Here is a 13,277-nt window from a genome sequence, read left to right as displayed (position 1 = left end):
ATGCCTTCGGACCCTGCGCCGCCGGAGCCCGGGAGGGGAAGTGCCCAGCCGGCGGCTGGGGTCCGGAGGCAAGGGGGCTGCCTGAAGCCCATAGCGCTCGGGCAGCTCGGCTCTTAAACAGAGCCAAAGAGTCAGGGGAAGAGCAGAGCCGCCGCGGGAGGGGAAGTGCCTGGCCGGCATTTTCCCGGATATGTTCGGCTTTTTGGCAATTCCCCTGGACAGGGGTTTGAGTGCCGAAAAGCCGGACATGTCCGGGAAAAACCGGACGTATGGTAACCCTATGCATATCATCGGTTTTGCTAAGCCATGTTGCTTTAAAAAACAAAACCTTTATTGAGACTGGAGCTGCCTAACGAGACTGCCTACAAAATCTTCTGCTCTTCTCTGTTTCAATAGAAAGGGAAGAGCAAAGACAGACAACGTGAGGATAAGGTTTGAAATGTCAAGGATATACACCATGATTTGTTAAAGGCAGACACTGCACACATTTGCAGTGCATGTCTCATACAAAATTTATCCCAAGCTATGTTAGAATTAAATCATAGCAATTGAAAAATTTAATATTAAATAAGAGCTGGTTGAAAATTTTCCATCCAAACTTTTTTTCCAACAAAAAATGGTCTTTATTCTTAAACAAATTTATGCAAATATTTGGGTTTTCCATCTTGGAAAAAACTGAAAAATGTTCCCCCCAACTTAAAAAAAAAATCATTTCTTTTGAATTTTTTCCACCAAAAATATTTACTATTTTCCATCCAGCTCCACTAGATAATAGCAGGAGAAACCGATTTAAGAGGCACGGAGGAGTGATAAAAGGTATAAACTTCCACTGAAATTAGAAATGAGCCAAAGAGATACAGATACAGGTGCTCAGATACTATGGTGATGAGGGGCACACAGACCGCTTCAGATGAGAAGGTTCATGCACTGGCATTGCTCAGATAACACAATGGGTTAGCAAGGAAATGAATTCTGGACTAGGTTATAGAGTGTTGAAGGGAAACTTGGAGAGATTATAAACTTTCTAGCATGGGATCTATCTCTGTATACATGTTTGCACAGTGCTTACCATGACCAGGGCCCTAAATGCAATGATACAAATATTAAAATACAACAGGGACCAATTCACACCTGCTTATAAGAGCGTGCAATTCGTAGTTCCTTACAGCAATTCTGAATTTGGTCCAAGGTTTCTAGGTGGTGAGGGATTATATACATACCTAGATAGGTTATGAGGGTAAATTAGATGGATGGAATTCTAATGGTAAAATTGAAGGCTGCAAAGGGTTAACTCTGAATGTTAATTTCTTGGGAATGGCTCAGATTGAATATAAAAGATTTCGCATAGTGGGCTTCATATTCCCACAGGAACAGCACAGCCGGGATTTGGAAGAGAATGGCTCAATCCTCTATGTGGGGAAGAATTCCATGTAATCCCTGTAAAATGAGGTATGTGACCCCTAAAAAGTTGAGGGGAGGGGGAAAAAGTGGAGCTCAGACCTTTGCTGGAGAAACTGTGGAACAAATGGCTCCTTTCTGTTTATTTAGTGGGAGTGACAAACAATTAAACTAATAGGGACCAGATAATCAAGCACCGTTACCATCCAATCTCGATACTATTATATTTATCAAGCATAATTACTAAATACGTTTTGTCACTAAGCTCAAAAGAGTTTCAACAGGGGCTGAACAATTAAAAACAACAACAGAATATAGTTTAAAAGGTATATTAGTTGAATTATCTTAATATTAGATACAGGAAAATTAAGTAGGTGATGACATCGTAATTGAACAAAGTTGGAGCCAGAAAGCACTTTGCACATTACTTACATGTGCTATATCTAACAGGTAGATCTGTAGAAAAAAAGCAGTGGCACTTGTTGCAACTTGGTTTGGAGCACCTCCTATTGCATAGCATAATTTGCTGCAAACAGAGAGTCTGTCTTCCTGTCTGAGCTGAAACAGAACAAGAACAGACAAGTTAAGAGAAAATGCAAAACATTAAAAATTTCACAAGTTTATGGTTAAACTCATATTCAGGCACTTATTTAAGTGATCTGAAGTTCAGCATTTTCATAGATGCTGAACATCCAGAGACCCCACTGACTTCAATGCTCAGCACCACTGAGAATCAGGCTACTGGTCGCTATTCCTTACTTCAGGAAACCAAGTCTGAACACTGTGATTCAGCTTTCAATGCCTGTTCCAAGTTACCAGAACTGGAGTCCAGGTACACTGACTTCCCGTGAGCTAATTCTGAAAAGCACACATTTTACGGGCCGCAAGTGGGCATGGACCATTCAAGTGCAGTGAGTCCATGAACACATGATAAGAAGCAATCAGACAGACTTTCTAGAGTATTGACACTATCTATAGGGCAGCTCCTGGGTCTTGGATGACTTGCTGAGGATCGGTGTTATCTCTGCCCAAGAATGAATTATTCAGATGGCAAAATGTTGAGTAATTATCAGAAATCAATTTTTTTTGCTTATATATGTATCTATTCTTTCAGACCACAAAAATCAATAAATAGTCTCATATTATTCTACTTAGACAATATTCAGAGAAGAGGGATGGTCTTTCAGTTAAGGATCTGCACACAGACTCAGAAGGTCTGGGTCCAGTTTTTGAATTACAGGACGGTTGCAGGACTCTGGGCCCCCTTACATCTTCTAGGGCAGGGGTAGGCAACCTATGGCACGTGTGCCGAAGGCAGCACGCGAGCTGATTTTCAGTGGCACTCACACTGCCTGAGTCCTGGCCACCAGTCCGGGGGTCTCTGCATTTTAATTTAATTTTAAATGAAGCTTCTTAAACATTTTAAAAACCTTATTTACTTTACATACAACAATAGTTTAGTTATATGTTATAGACTTATAGAAAGAGACCTCTAAAAATGTTAAAATGTATTACTGGCATGCGAAACCTTAAATCAGAGTGAATAAATGAAGACTCAGCACACCACTTCTGAAAGGTTGCCAACCCCTGTTCTAGGGGCTACCGGACTTCTGTCTTGTGACCCCCTTGCTTCTCACTACTATTTAAATTAAAAAGCAAGCTGCTTGACATTCAGGGTCCTTCCAACTTTTTTCTCCATACTGTGAGCACTGTTTGGGTCCAATTCCTCACTCTGCCACAGAATTCCAGTGTGACCTTGGGTAAGTCACTTAACTTCTCTGTGCCTCAGTTAAAAAATAGGCAGAATGGGTAGAGTTCTGAAAAGGATCTAAGTGACTTTAGAGCCTAAGTTCCATTGCTTTTCAGTAGGAGTTATGTGCCTAAATCACTTATGCGCTTTTGAAAATTTTACCCGAAGACACTTGTCCATCTTTGTTGAAGCACCTTGAGATGTATGGATGAAACGTGCTAAGCAAAAAATATACCTATTAGACTGAAAGTAACTGGCAGAAAAATCAAGGAACAGAATAAGTTATTGTACCCTATTATAAAAAATAATAATTCAGAGACAAAGTGTTAGGAGTCTAATAGATGAAAGATAACGTGTTTTCATAGGGGAAAATGCCACATTATTGGCAAATGTTTCTAAAAGCTCTGATTTACTGTATTAGTGTTAGCTGAAAACATAGGTGGGAAATATCCACACGCTAATCTCAGTATAGAGTGCCAGTCACCATGGGAGCCACACACTAAGATCCTGACTCAAACTATTTCTGAGAATTCTAACTGTTAAATTCAATCCCTCTTTAAAAAACTGTTGATCCTTTTCAAGTTCCTTCCAATAGCAATGGTAATCCTAGGTCTGCCTTGGTTGTGGCCAAATATCTGGACTGAATGCACATAACCTCATGCTTCCACCGCAGTCAGATTAAGATAATAAAATGACGAGGCTCCAATAAAATGCTTTATTATTCTGATTTGTATTACCTATTTCTGAAAGCATTTTTAATGTATCAGGTTTTTTTATTATTAGGTGATAGTGTACTTACTGATAAAGAACTAATGGACAACAGAATCTTTCAAGATCTGGCCTTGCTCCTTTGAACTATTCTATATAAATAGGTGTAAACAAGTGGATTAGTTTTATGAAAGTCCTTTGTTTCTGAGTGATGTCTATACAGATAAAGAGCAAGATCTCCATGTACAAATCACCGCTACTGGTCTAACTACATCTCTGACTCCTCTTTGAGTACATACACCTCTCACATCTTGGGCCTCAAGCTATCATCTCTCTTGGAGTGGAATTACACGATTCTTCCACTCTCCGACCATGCCTTGAGCAGCAGTCCCGAGGTGCTAACCAGGATTACCTCAGCAGGGGATCCTGTTAGGTATAAGGTTCCTACCTCCCCTCCTCTCCCAACACAGAGAGCATTAGCGTCCGGGTGGCATAATCTGTTCCCTTAAAAGACAATTCCTTTCCCTCTGCTTCAGAGAGAGTGTCCTTTAAAAGCTGCTCAATCTTTTTCATCACCCCCCTGCCCAGAGACTAAGTCATTTTTTATTGTTTATAGCCCTCTGAACTGTTGGCTCGCAGCACTTGCAACACAGTTGTGTTAATCTGGGCTGGAGCCTGGAAGTAGTCCATCATCCTGTAATTTCCCACTAAGTATTTCTTGGGAGGCTGTTTGTCAGGATCCATTGTGTTGCTTTCCTACATGTTTTTCCAACAGCCCCCTATTCAGCTAGACCAATGCATTAATTCACTTACATTGAGTTATTAGACTTTCCCGTACAGTAACTTCACCTCACTGACTAGGTGACATACCGTATTAAAAATTATTATATAGCAGTTCCAGTCCACCACAGTTAATATTTAAGAACTTGAAATTAGAATAGTTATATTACATTGTGAAATAATTAGCAATAAATAAAAAAAATGAGACTTACAGACTTGAGCAACTCTCATTTCTCCAGTCAGCTTCACGGCTAGAAAGTTAAGGATCTCAATACTTTTACGTTTTTGATTAAGAAGTCTCATTGAAATTCTACTCACCTTCTAGATACTGCTAGGCTGCTTGGGTAGCATACTTACAGATCACCTTCAAGCAAAGTTAACATTTTTGTCTCAGTAGCAGTTAATGGAGGCTTTCACCTGTGACTAATTTTGTTTATAGCTATGTATGCCATTGCTTGAATAAAAAGAGCGGCTGGAATCTGATTATATTTAGTACAATATCACTCACTTGTAGAGAGTTTTGCAGGTTTAAAGCTCTGCTCAAACAATTCTCATCTATCCTTGCAAGTAATAAGCCACATGACAGATGAGGAAACAGAGGCAGAGAAGTTAAATGACTTACCAGAGATTCAGTAGGGATTAGAACCAGGTTTTCTGATTCCTGTGCTCATTCAACTAGACTATGTTGCTTCTCATAGCCTTAGAAAGGGGCAATGGTGTTTGAGGCAGTGAATCTAGTGGTGAAAGTAAATGGCTGGGAATTCCTAAATTCTAACCATTTCGCTAATGCACTCTGTGCTTTACTTTTCCCACCTGTACAGTGAGGATGCTACTTCCCCAACAGGAGACTTCTTGTTTAAGAGTGTTGTAGATTAAGGGGGAAAAAAGAGTTTGGAGCAGCATGCTGAGATGAACACTGTTGAAAGTCTCATACTCGGGGTGCAAATCCCCCTCTTTATATTTAATTTTCACTAGAGATTCAATTGGCCCCTGACACTTGAACATACAGTTGTGCATTACTACATGCTTAAACACTGCAAAGATTTGAAACTGTAAGCCCACATTGAACAGCCCAAGGGATTTATAATGGGACAAAGGATGGTCTTTTGGGTAGGGCTCTGCCAGACTTCTTCAGTGGCCTTAGGCAAAGTACTTAACCTTTGAGCCTCAGTACTCTTATCTCTAAAATGGGAACAATAACACTTCCTTTCTCCCACCCTATGTGTCTTATCTATTTCACAGAGGCAGGGACTGTGTCTTACTATGCGTTTGTACACATGCTTCGCACAATGGGTTCCAGATCTTGGTTGGCGCCTCTAGATGTTATCGTGATATAAATATATTGTTTTTATAAAGGACGAACTGTATTAGACATTTTCTTGTAGAAAGGCTTAGAGTGATAGGTCTTTACAGGACAGAAAGCTGGATTTTTTTTAATATTGCCTTTTAAATATAAGAATAAACTGCAAGATTCCACCCTTGATTGCCCATTTGAAATTATTTCAACATGCACTTTCACGTTTTCTTCCATACTGGCTGTATGCAGAGAAGAAGCTCCCTGCAAAAATGCACCAGGCCACTGCATTATCCTCTTTTAAACTCACCTATGATGAGCCACCTGCGAAATACTTGACAGTGGTTAGGCAGCTGGGGTGCTGTGACCACCGCTTATTACACTATTGATAACTGTCTCACTGTTATCTTATGCCCCACCCCTATCTATTATATCCACCTATTGACTCATCTTAAACTTAGATTGCAAGATGTAACAGGCTGGGATCAAGTTTCAGTTATTTGTCGTATGGTGCTTAACACAGTGACCCACTGGTCTCCAGGAATTAAGTGCTATGCTTGTCTCAGTTTTCTTTTGTCAGCATTTTAAACTGCGCTCCACCTCAGAGGCATTCAGTCCCAATTTCTCCTTGTATTTGTTTTGCAATTCTGGGCTGTGACATTAGTGGTAGGCTCTGATGAATTGCACCCAAAGAGGTTTCTAATTACTCTGGCATTGCTGAACACAAATCATTTATTGCAAGAGAATCCTGGGTTAGATTTGGCCCTTTTGCCTCACCATCACTGAGCCTGCTCATACCCAAGGCACAAAACAACATGATAAGAGGGTGCAAAGCCTGCATTCCAGTTCTATATGAGAGTCTGTTACAAAGGTTTGCAAGCACATGATTTTAAATCAACGTTACTTTCATCCTTCCTTCCCTTTCTCACCTTGTTTGTAAATGCCACCCATTCATTGCTTCTTATCTCAAAAATTAGACTCTGGGTTCTTCGGAAGAGGGACACTTTCTATGTGTTTGTGCACTGCTTAGCACAATAGGGCTCTAATTCAATATGGAGCCTTTAGGCACAGCTGTAATAAAAGTAACCATAATAGCTCTTAAACCCAATTTTTTTAAATAGGAGAATTAGCCATTCAGTAAGTTCATTCTTCACTCATGATTTTTTGGATTGAAAGAAAGTCTGGCTTGCTTTGAGAGATTCTTTAAGTTGTATTTGAACAAAGTTATTTAAGTCTCAAGTTGCTTCTACAGATTGTTTCAGAAGCAGGGCGAAGGGAGAGAAAGCTCCAGCCTGAATATTTATTTTTAAAAATGGGAGTGAGGGGAAGAGGAGGAGGGCAAGAAAGATTGAGCTTCTTTCCTTATTATCTTCAGATCCACTTTGAAACCTTGCACTTACTACAGTAGAGTTAAAAACTGTACAAAATACAATAATGAAACAATCACACATATCTAAGTTGAAGCCAGGCAAATTCAAACGGGAAATAAGGAGTAAATTTTTAACAGTGAGAATAATTAACTATTGGAACAATTTGGATCATGGTGGATTCTCCATAACTGACAATTGTTATATGAAGATAGGATGTTTTTTCTAAAAGATACACTCTAGGAAGTATTTTAGGGAAGTTCTATGGCCTGTGTTTATACAGCAGGTGAGAATAAATTATCACAATGGTCCTTTCTGGCCATGAGCTCTATGAATCTAAGGTAAAGCAAGAAGGTTTAACACAGAAAATGAGCGCTTCCACTTCTGAAGTAGAATGGTGGATCAATGGTGGATGTTTTTTAGTTTAGGTAAATTTGCAAGTCTCTCTAATATACAATAGTGTCTTTAATCTTGTAACTGAATAACTACATCTCATTTTCTTGGGAATTTTACTTCCTTCACTAATATGAACTGAAACTGAATAGAATATTAGTAATAAGTGTTTGTGGGTACAGAAGACAACTAGCAAAAGCAATCCTGTGCAACTAGAAGAAGATATTTCAGTAGCTGGATGGACTGCGGCTGGGTGTATACACATTTTGTCACAAGCTCTTCTTTATCAAGCAGGTCCAGAACAAAACCAATAGTGGTTTAAGAGGAATGGGAAGGGATAGCAGCAGCTGAGACTTTCAGATAGTTTAAGTCAAGGTTTATCTGATTCAACACGATGAGAAACTTTCCCAGTATAATGATTCCCTCCAACCCTGTCTCTCAACATGAATTTAACTCTGCAGATGAATTTGCAGAAATTAAAGGGATGGCTTTTTCCATTTTGATTTTTTCCCTTTTAAAAAGTTGTTTTTTTCAGTCTGGATATGGCATATTACAAAGCTGTATATGGTGTTACCTATCTGATTCCAGTTTATAATGTATTACGGGGTAAATATTTAAGATGACATTTTAACGCTGCTATCTTCTGTGTAGCAAGGTTGATATTTCAGCTTTAACTGCATGTCTCAATTTGTGTGCTTAATTTTTCACACCGGTAATGGAACAATAGGCCCATTTTTAAACTGAATGCACATGCTCATATCTATGTAGACAAATGCACACAGGCAGCAATTTAAACGGAAATATTCATCTTCTTTTATAGCTATTGCCTCCTTGGAAAACTGTATTCTAGGAAGATACAAATACATCCTGGAATATTGTTAGAGCTCTCAATGCACACTTCTCCAATCATATGCTACAAACAACATAGTAAAGGGGTTCCCCCCAAAATTGCACCCTTCGGTCTGTAACTCTTGCTCTGTTGCAGGGGAAATGTGCTCACAAAGAAGATGGATGAAAAATTACTCCATTCCCCCCCCCAACTATTACCAAGGAGTGAGAGACACTGGGCATTTTGCTCCTGAAAAAAGATATTCTGAGTATAGCACAACATTAAGGGATAAGGGTGAAAAATTTCTGTGGAAACACTTTGAAAATATCTGAAGAAGAGCTCTGTGTAGCTTAAAAGCTTGCCTTTTCACCAACAGAAGTTGGTCCACTAAAAGATATTACCTCATTCATCTTGTCTTTCTCATATCCTGGGACCAACACTGCTACAACACTGCAAACACTGAAAATATCTAGCACTTGGGGAAATATGATCCATGCTAAGAAGAATACATATCTAATCTATCTATATATATCGTGTTCTCTCAAATCCCAGTGGATAAAATATCTCTGACATAAAAACCACTCCAATGCTGCTTTCTGTTTGGTGACAAAGTTCTCAGTCAAAGAGGCATCTAGTGTTTCTGATACCCCCGAGGAGGTGCTACCTCAGAAGCTGCTACACAAGAAGTTTATTCTTGGAGGGGCAGGAATTTAGGAAAAGTAATAAAATTACATCGGGGCAAACAAACAAAAAAAAGAGTCACCGTTCATTGAGGATCTATCTGAGTTTCGTTCACATTGCACAGGGCGGGAGTCCAGCAAAGAGGAAGATCACTGGAACCCACTCAAGCCAGTCCCTATTGCGGGAACAGCACCCGCCAGCCGGAGCGCCTGGATTATTTCTAGGACACTGTAATTAAGATTCTCAGGGAGGTCCCTGGCGAACTCGTTCAGGGGCAGGCGGGGGAAAGGGCCTAGAGCAAGGGGGGTCGGAGCACTGCAAGCCCAGCAGCCCCGAGGGGCGATGCTGGGGACCCGACGGGCAGTCACAGCCGCTCACCTCTCCTGCGGACCGCCTGAGCGCTTGTTCCTGCGGCGGCTCCTCTGGGACAAGGGTGGCCTTCGGCGCCGCTTTCCCAGAACCGTCCCCCAGCTGCGGGGTGTCCCCTCCAGCCCCGGCCATGCCCCAGCAGCCGCCGCCCCCCAAGCCGTCCGCCGCGGGGCTTTTCAGCACCTGTCAGCCCGGGGGGCGGGGCCGGGCCGAGCTCGTAGCGGCTCGGGGGCCCCTCCGCAGCCATTTGAGGCGCGGGAGAAGCAGTTAAGGGCCGCAGCTCCCTGGGGAGCCTCGGTGGTTGCTGCTCTTGCTCCGCCACTGGCTGGAGCCCGAGACTCCCTGCAGGGTCGCTGCACTCAGATGCCCCCGGCTAGCATGCTCCGGGCGCGGGAGGGAGGAGCTGCTGCTGCAGCCCCAGTGCAAAGGTATCCAACCACCCCCGATGCGGCTGAGCTGGGAGGGCGCCTCCACCTGCCTGGCGTGCACAGAGTCGTTCCCCTGTATGATGGCTGGCTGCATCTCGCAGCACGGATCAGGGCGGTGAGCAGCACACTTTGTTTGGACAATTTCCCCAGCAGAGCTGCAAACCCTGAGCCACGGGGAGAAGGCGCTGCGTTGTTCTTCGCCTTGAGGGAAGAAAAAAATAAAGAAACTCTCTCCAAACAACTTGCAAAATTAAAAGTCAGACTTTATTTTACTGGAGCGCCGGACTGTACAGCGCCAGCATTTCCTGTACCGTCACATGGGACGGGGCCACAGAGCTGAAATGCTAACTCCTTTCCCAATCCCAGTGCTGTCCACGAACGGCAACGCTAGGGTGGCACGACCCTGGATTTCAATTTCATCTCGTGCGTCTTCGGCGCTGCCCGCCCCGTATTTGTTTCAGTACAAGTTTTAGAATCGTCCCACGCGAAAGACCCTTTTCTGAGAGAACGTGCCCCTGCCGAGGCTCTGTAGCGAGCCACAGCCGTGCCAGAACCCAGGGTTAAATTGCTCTTGAACGAAGGATCGGCGAATAAGAATGCCCAGTTCCATTTGTCCCCTCAAACGGAGTTCACCTTAATTTAGTTTCAAATATTATCTAGCGCTTAGTCTAAATATTTGATACTTGGGCTTCAGGGGGCCGCCTGTACAGCTATATTGTTTTAAAACGCTCAGGATCATATTACCAAAATAACTTAAAAGCCAGATCAGACCCATCTTCACTCACAAGGTAGGTATAAGAAAAAACGCCTGCAGTGTGGGCCTTTATATAAATAACCAACCCATCCAACAGCACCATTGTTAATTACAAGGTGGCTTTTTAGTTGGCTCTAACACAGCAGAGGTCTGTCAGCACACTTGTTTTCGAGCAATTGGACAATCAAAAATAGTCACCGAAGGCTGAAACGTGGCATGGGTGTTTTAGCGCCATATCAACGCTATTACTCGGAGGGTGAGGGTGCTTTTCGAGTTACTTATTGTGCTTCTGTACAACACATTTTCTATAACCAATTTTGCTCCCCTAGGGGTAAAGGAATAATCTTTCTGCTTTGGGCATGAAACTAAATGTATTGATTAGCAAAGCTTTGCAATGGTTCCTCCAACTGGAGCCTTGGAGTGGATTAGTTATTTTGAAAAAACTTCAGGTTGCAGATGCAGCATAAGGCTCATTTCCCCCCCCCCCTTTTTTTAGAATTAATAAAATAGGGACTTCTTTCCCCCAGAAATATTCATAAACCAGTCCACATGTGCAGCACCTGGTAGCCAGACTGATTTTTAACAGCTCAACTACTGTAATTATTTAATTGAATTCTCTAAACGGGCTCCCTAGCTTTAGAACAGTCATAGCAAACTAAGAAATAATTTTTGATATTCAATCCCTCTGCAACCTATATTGCCAAAAATGCTTGTAGTAGCAAATTTTTATAATCTAATCTAAAGAACTAGGCATTTCAAAGAACTTCCTAGACAGGCCAGCATGATTTCAGACAGTATGATTTATTTTTCATTCACCCAGTCAAGTTTAGGCTACAATTTCAGTTTCATATTTAGATTCTGGTTCAAAATCCATTGAAGGCAACAGAAGTTTTTTCAAGGGGCTTTGGATCAGGCCCTTAAAATTCCTTGCACTGGAGATTTATAACAGATGGTAAATTTAGCTAGTCTTTATTTGAGCCACTCCACCAGCATTTCTCACTTGTTAACCTGAATCCAAAGCTTGTTCTAGAAACAGGCTAAACTAAGCAAAAGTCGAATGCCCCGTTTAAAAAAAAAAAAAAAAAAAAAGACTTTAACCCAGCACATGAAGCAATTTCTAATTTAGTTTTAAAGTGTTTCCAGGTGTTGAAATACAGAAGCAGGGGAATAATACACAAATGCAGGTGTCTGACCTCATTTTCAGTTTCTTGCTTAAATTGTACCTGTGTTGCAGGGGGGGGAGAGAGGTTAGAGTATCTTTCAGTCATTTTGCTCTAGGCCATTTTGACTTTCCAAATTATGTTAAGGCTTTGGATTCACAAACAACCATCACATGTGTACTATTAAAAGTCTTTTTTGCAACTGCAGCCACAATCATACAATCATTGTTTCAAGAAAATGCAGATTATAATCCATCACAGAGCCAGTAACCAAACAGATATTCTAGTCTTTGTAGGGAGTGGTAGCATAAAAGTGAACAAATATTGCAAAATAGTTATATACATAGTTCCTTACCCTATTAGCATGTTTTTGGAAAGAACAACTGCCTCCATTTAATCTGATTTTGTGTACTTAAATTGTGTTGCACTAACTCTTCTTACTAAGTGTCTACATTGCATATCTATTTCCTTTCCTAAACCTGAGGAACTCAGAAGCTTGTCTCTTTCACCAACAGAAGCTATGAAATATCTTTTATTGTACTACACACATGCAGGAGCAGGATACTGCTATTTAGAGGTGTCATGCACATTCTATGTAATAGAACATTGACCTCTGATAATCAAATGCATGCGTTTTCCTATACAGTTCTACATTAGAGATTCAAATGCATTTAATTTGATAATCCTGTGTCTACTGTACTCACTATTTTTTGTTTTAAAGGAGTGCACCTGATTTCATAGAATATCAGGGTTGGAAAGGACCTTAGGAGGTCATCTAATCCAACCCCCTGCTCAAAGCAGGGCCAATCCCCAAACAGATTTTTGCCCCAGATCCCAAAATGGCCACTTCAAGGATTGAACTCACAATGCTAGGTATATCAGGACAATGCTCAAACCACTGAGCTATCCCTCCCCCTGTAAAAAAAAAAAAAAAACCCACACACACACACCCCTCTTCCAGTTCTAGGAGGGAGAGAGAGAGAGAGAGAGATATATCTCTCTTTATATATATATATATATATATATATATATATATATATAAATATATATGGAAATATACCCATCTCCTAGAACTGGAAGGGACCCTGAAAGGTCATCAAGTCCAGCCCCCTGCCTTCACTAACAGGACCAAGTACTGATTTTGCCCCAGATCCCTAAGTGGCCCCCTCAAGGATTGAGCTCATAACCCTGCGTTTAGTAGGCCAATGCTCAAACCACTAAGCTATCCCTGCAGAGTTCTTATCAGGATTGGAATTATTAGGCTATTTTATTAGAAAATGAAAGGAGAGTGGTTTTAGAACCCTTACTAGCATCAGGGTCAAAAAGAGAATGCTTGCAACTGAACATTCCATGTGCTGTGTGTGCT

The 13,277-nt window shown here is 41.3% G+C and overlaps 1 protein-coding gene across 1 annotated transcript in view; it reads right to left on the bottom strand.

Annotated features, from left to right (window-relative positions):
• MFSD2B (major facilitator superfamily domain containing 2B) overlaps positions 1-10,017 on the bottom strand; it is a 54,324-nt gene extending 44,307 nt beyond the window's left edge. The window contains exons 1-2 of the mRNA XM_034766605.1: positions 9,579-10,017; positions 1,831-1,956 (exon numbers count right to left, since the gene is read on the bottom strand). Of these exons, the coding sequence (XP_034622496.1) occupies positions 1,831-1,956; positions 9,579-9,701 (249 nt within the window). The 5' untranslated portion in view covers positions 9,702-10,017. The remainder of the gene's footprint in view (positions 1-1,830; positions 1,957-9,578) is intronic.
• Positions 10,018-13,277: the final 3,260 nt, after the last annotated feature.

Source organism: Trachemys scripta, chromosome 3 (genome assembly GCF_013100865.1).
Source record: "Trachemys scripta elegans isolate TJP31775 chromosome 3, CAS_Tse_1.0, whole genome shotgun sequence".
NCBI classification, from domain to species: Eukaryota; Metazoa; Chordata; order Testudines; family Emydidae; genus Trachemys; species Trachemys scripta.
Note: the sequence above shows the minus strand (reverse complement) of the source record. Positions and strands in the feature narration are given on the sequence as shown.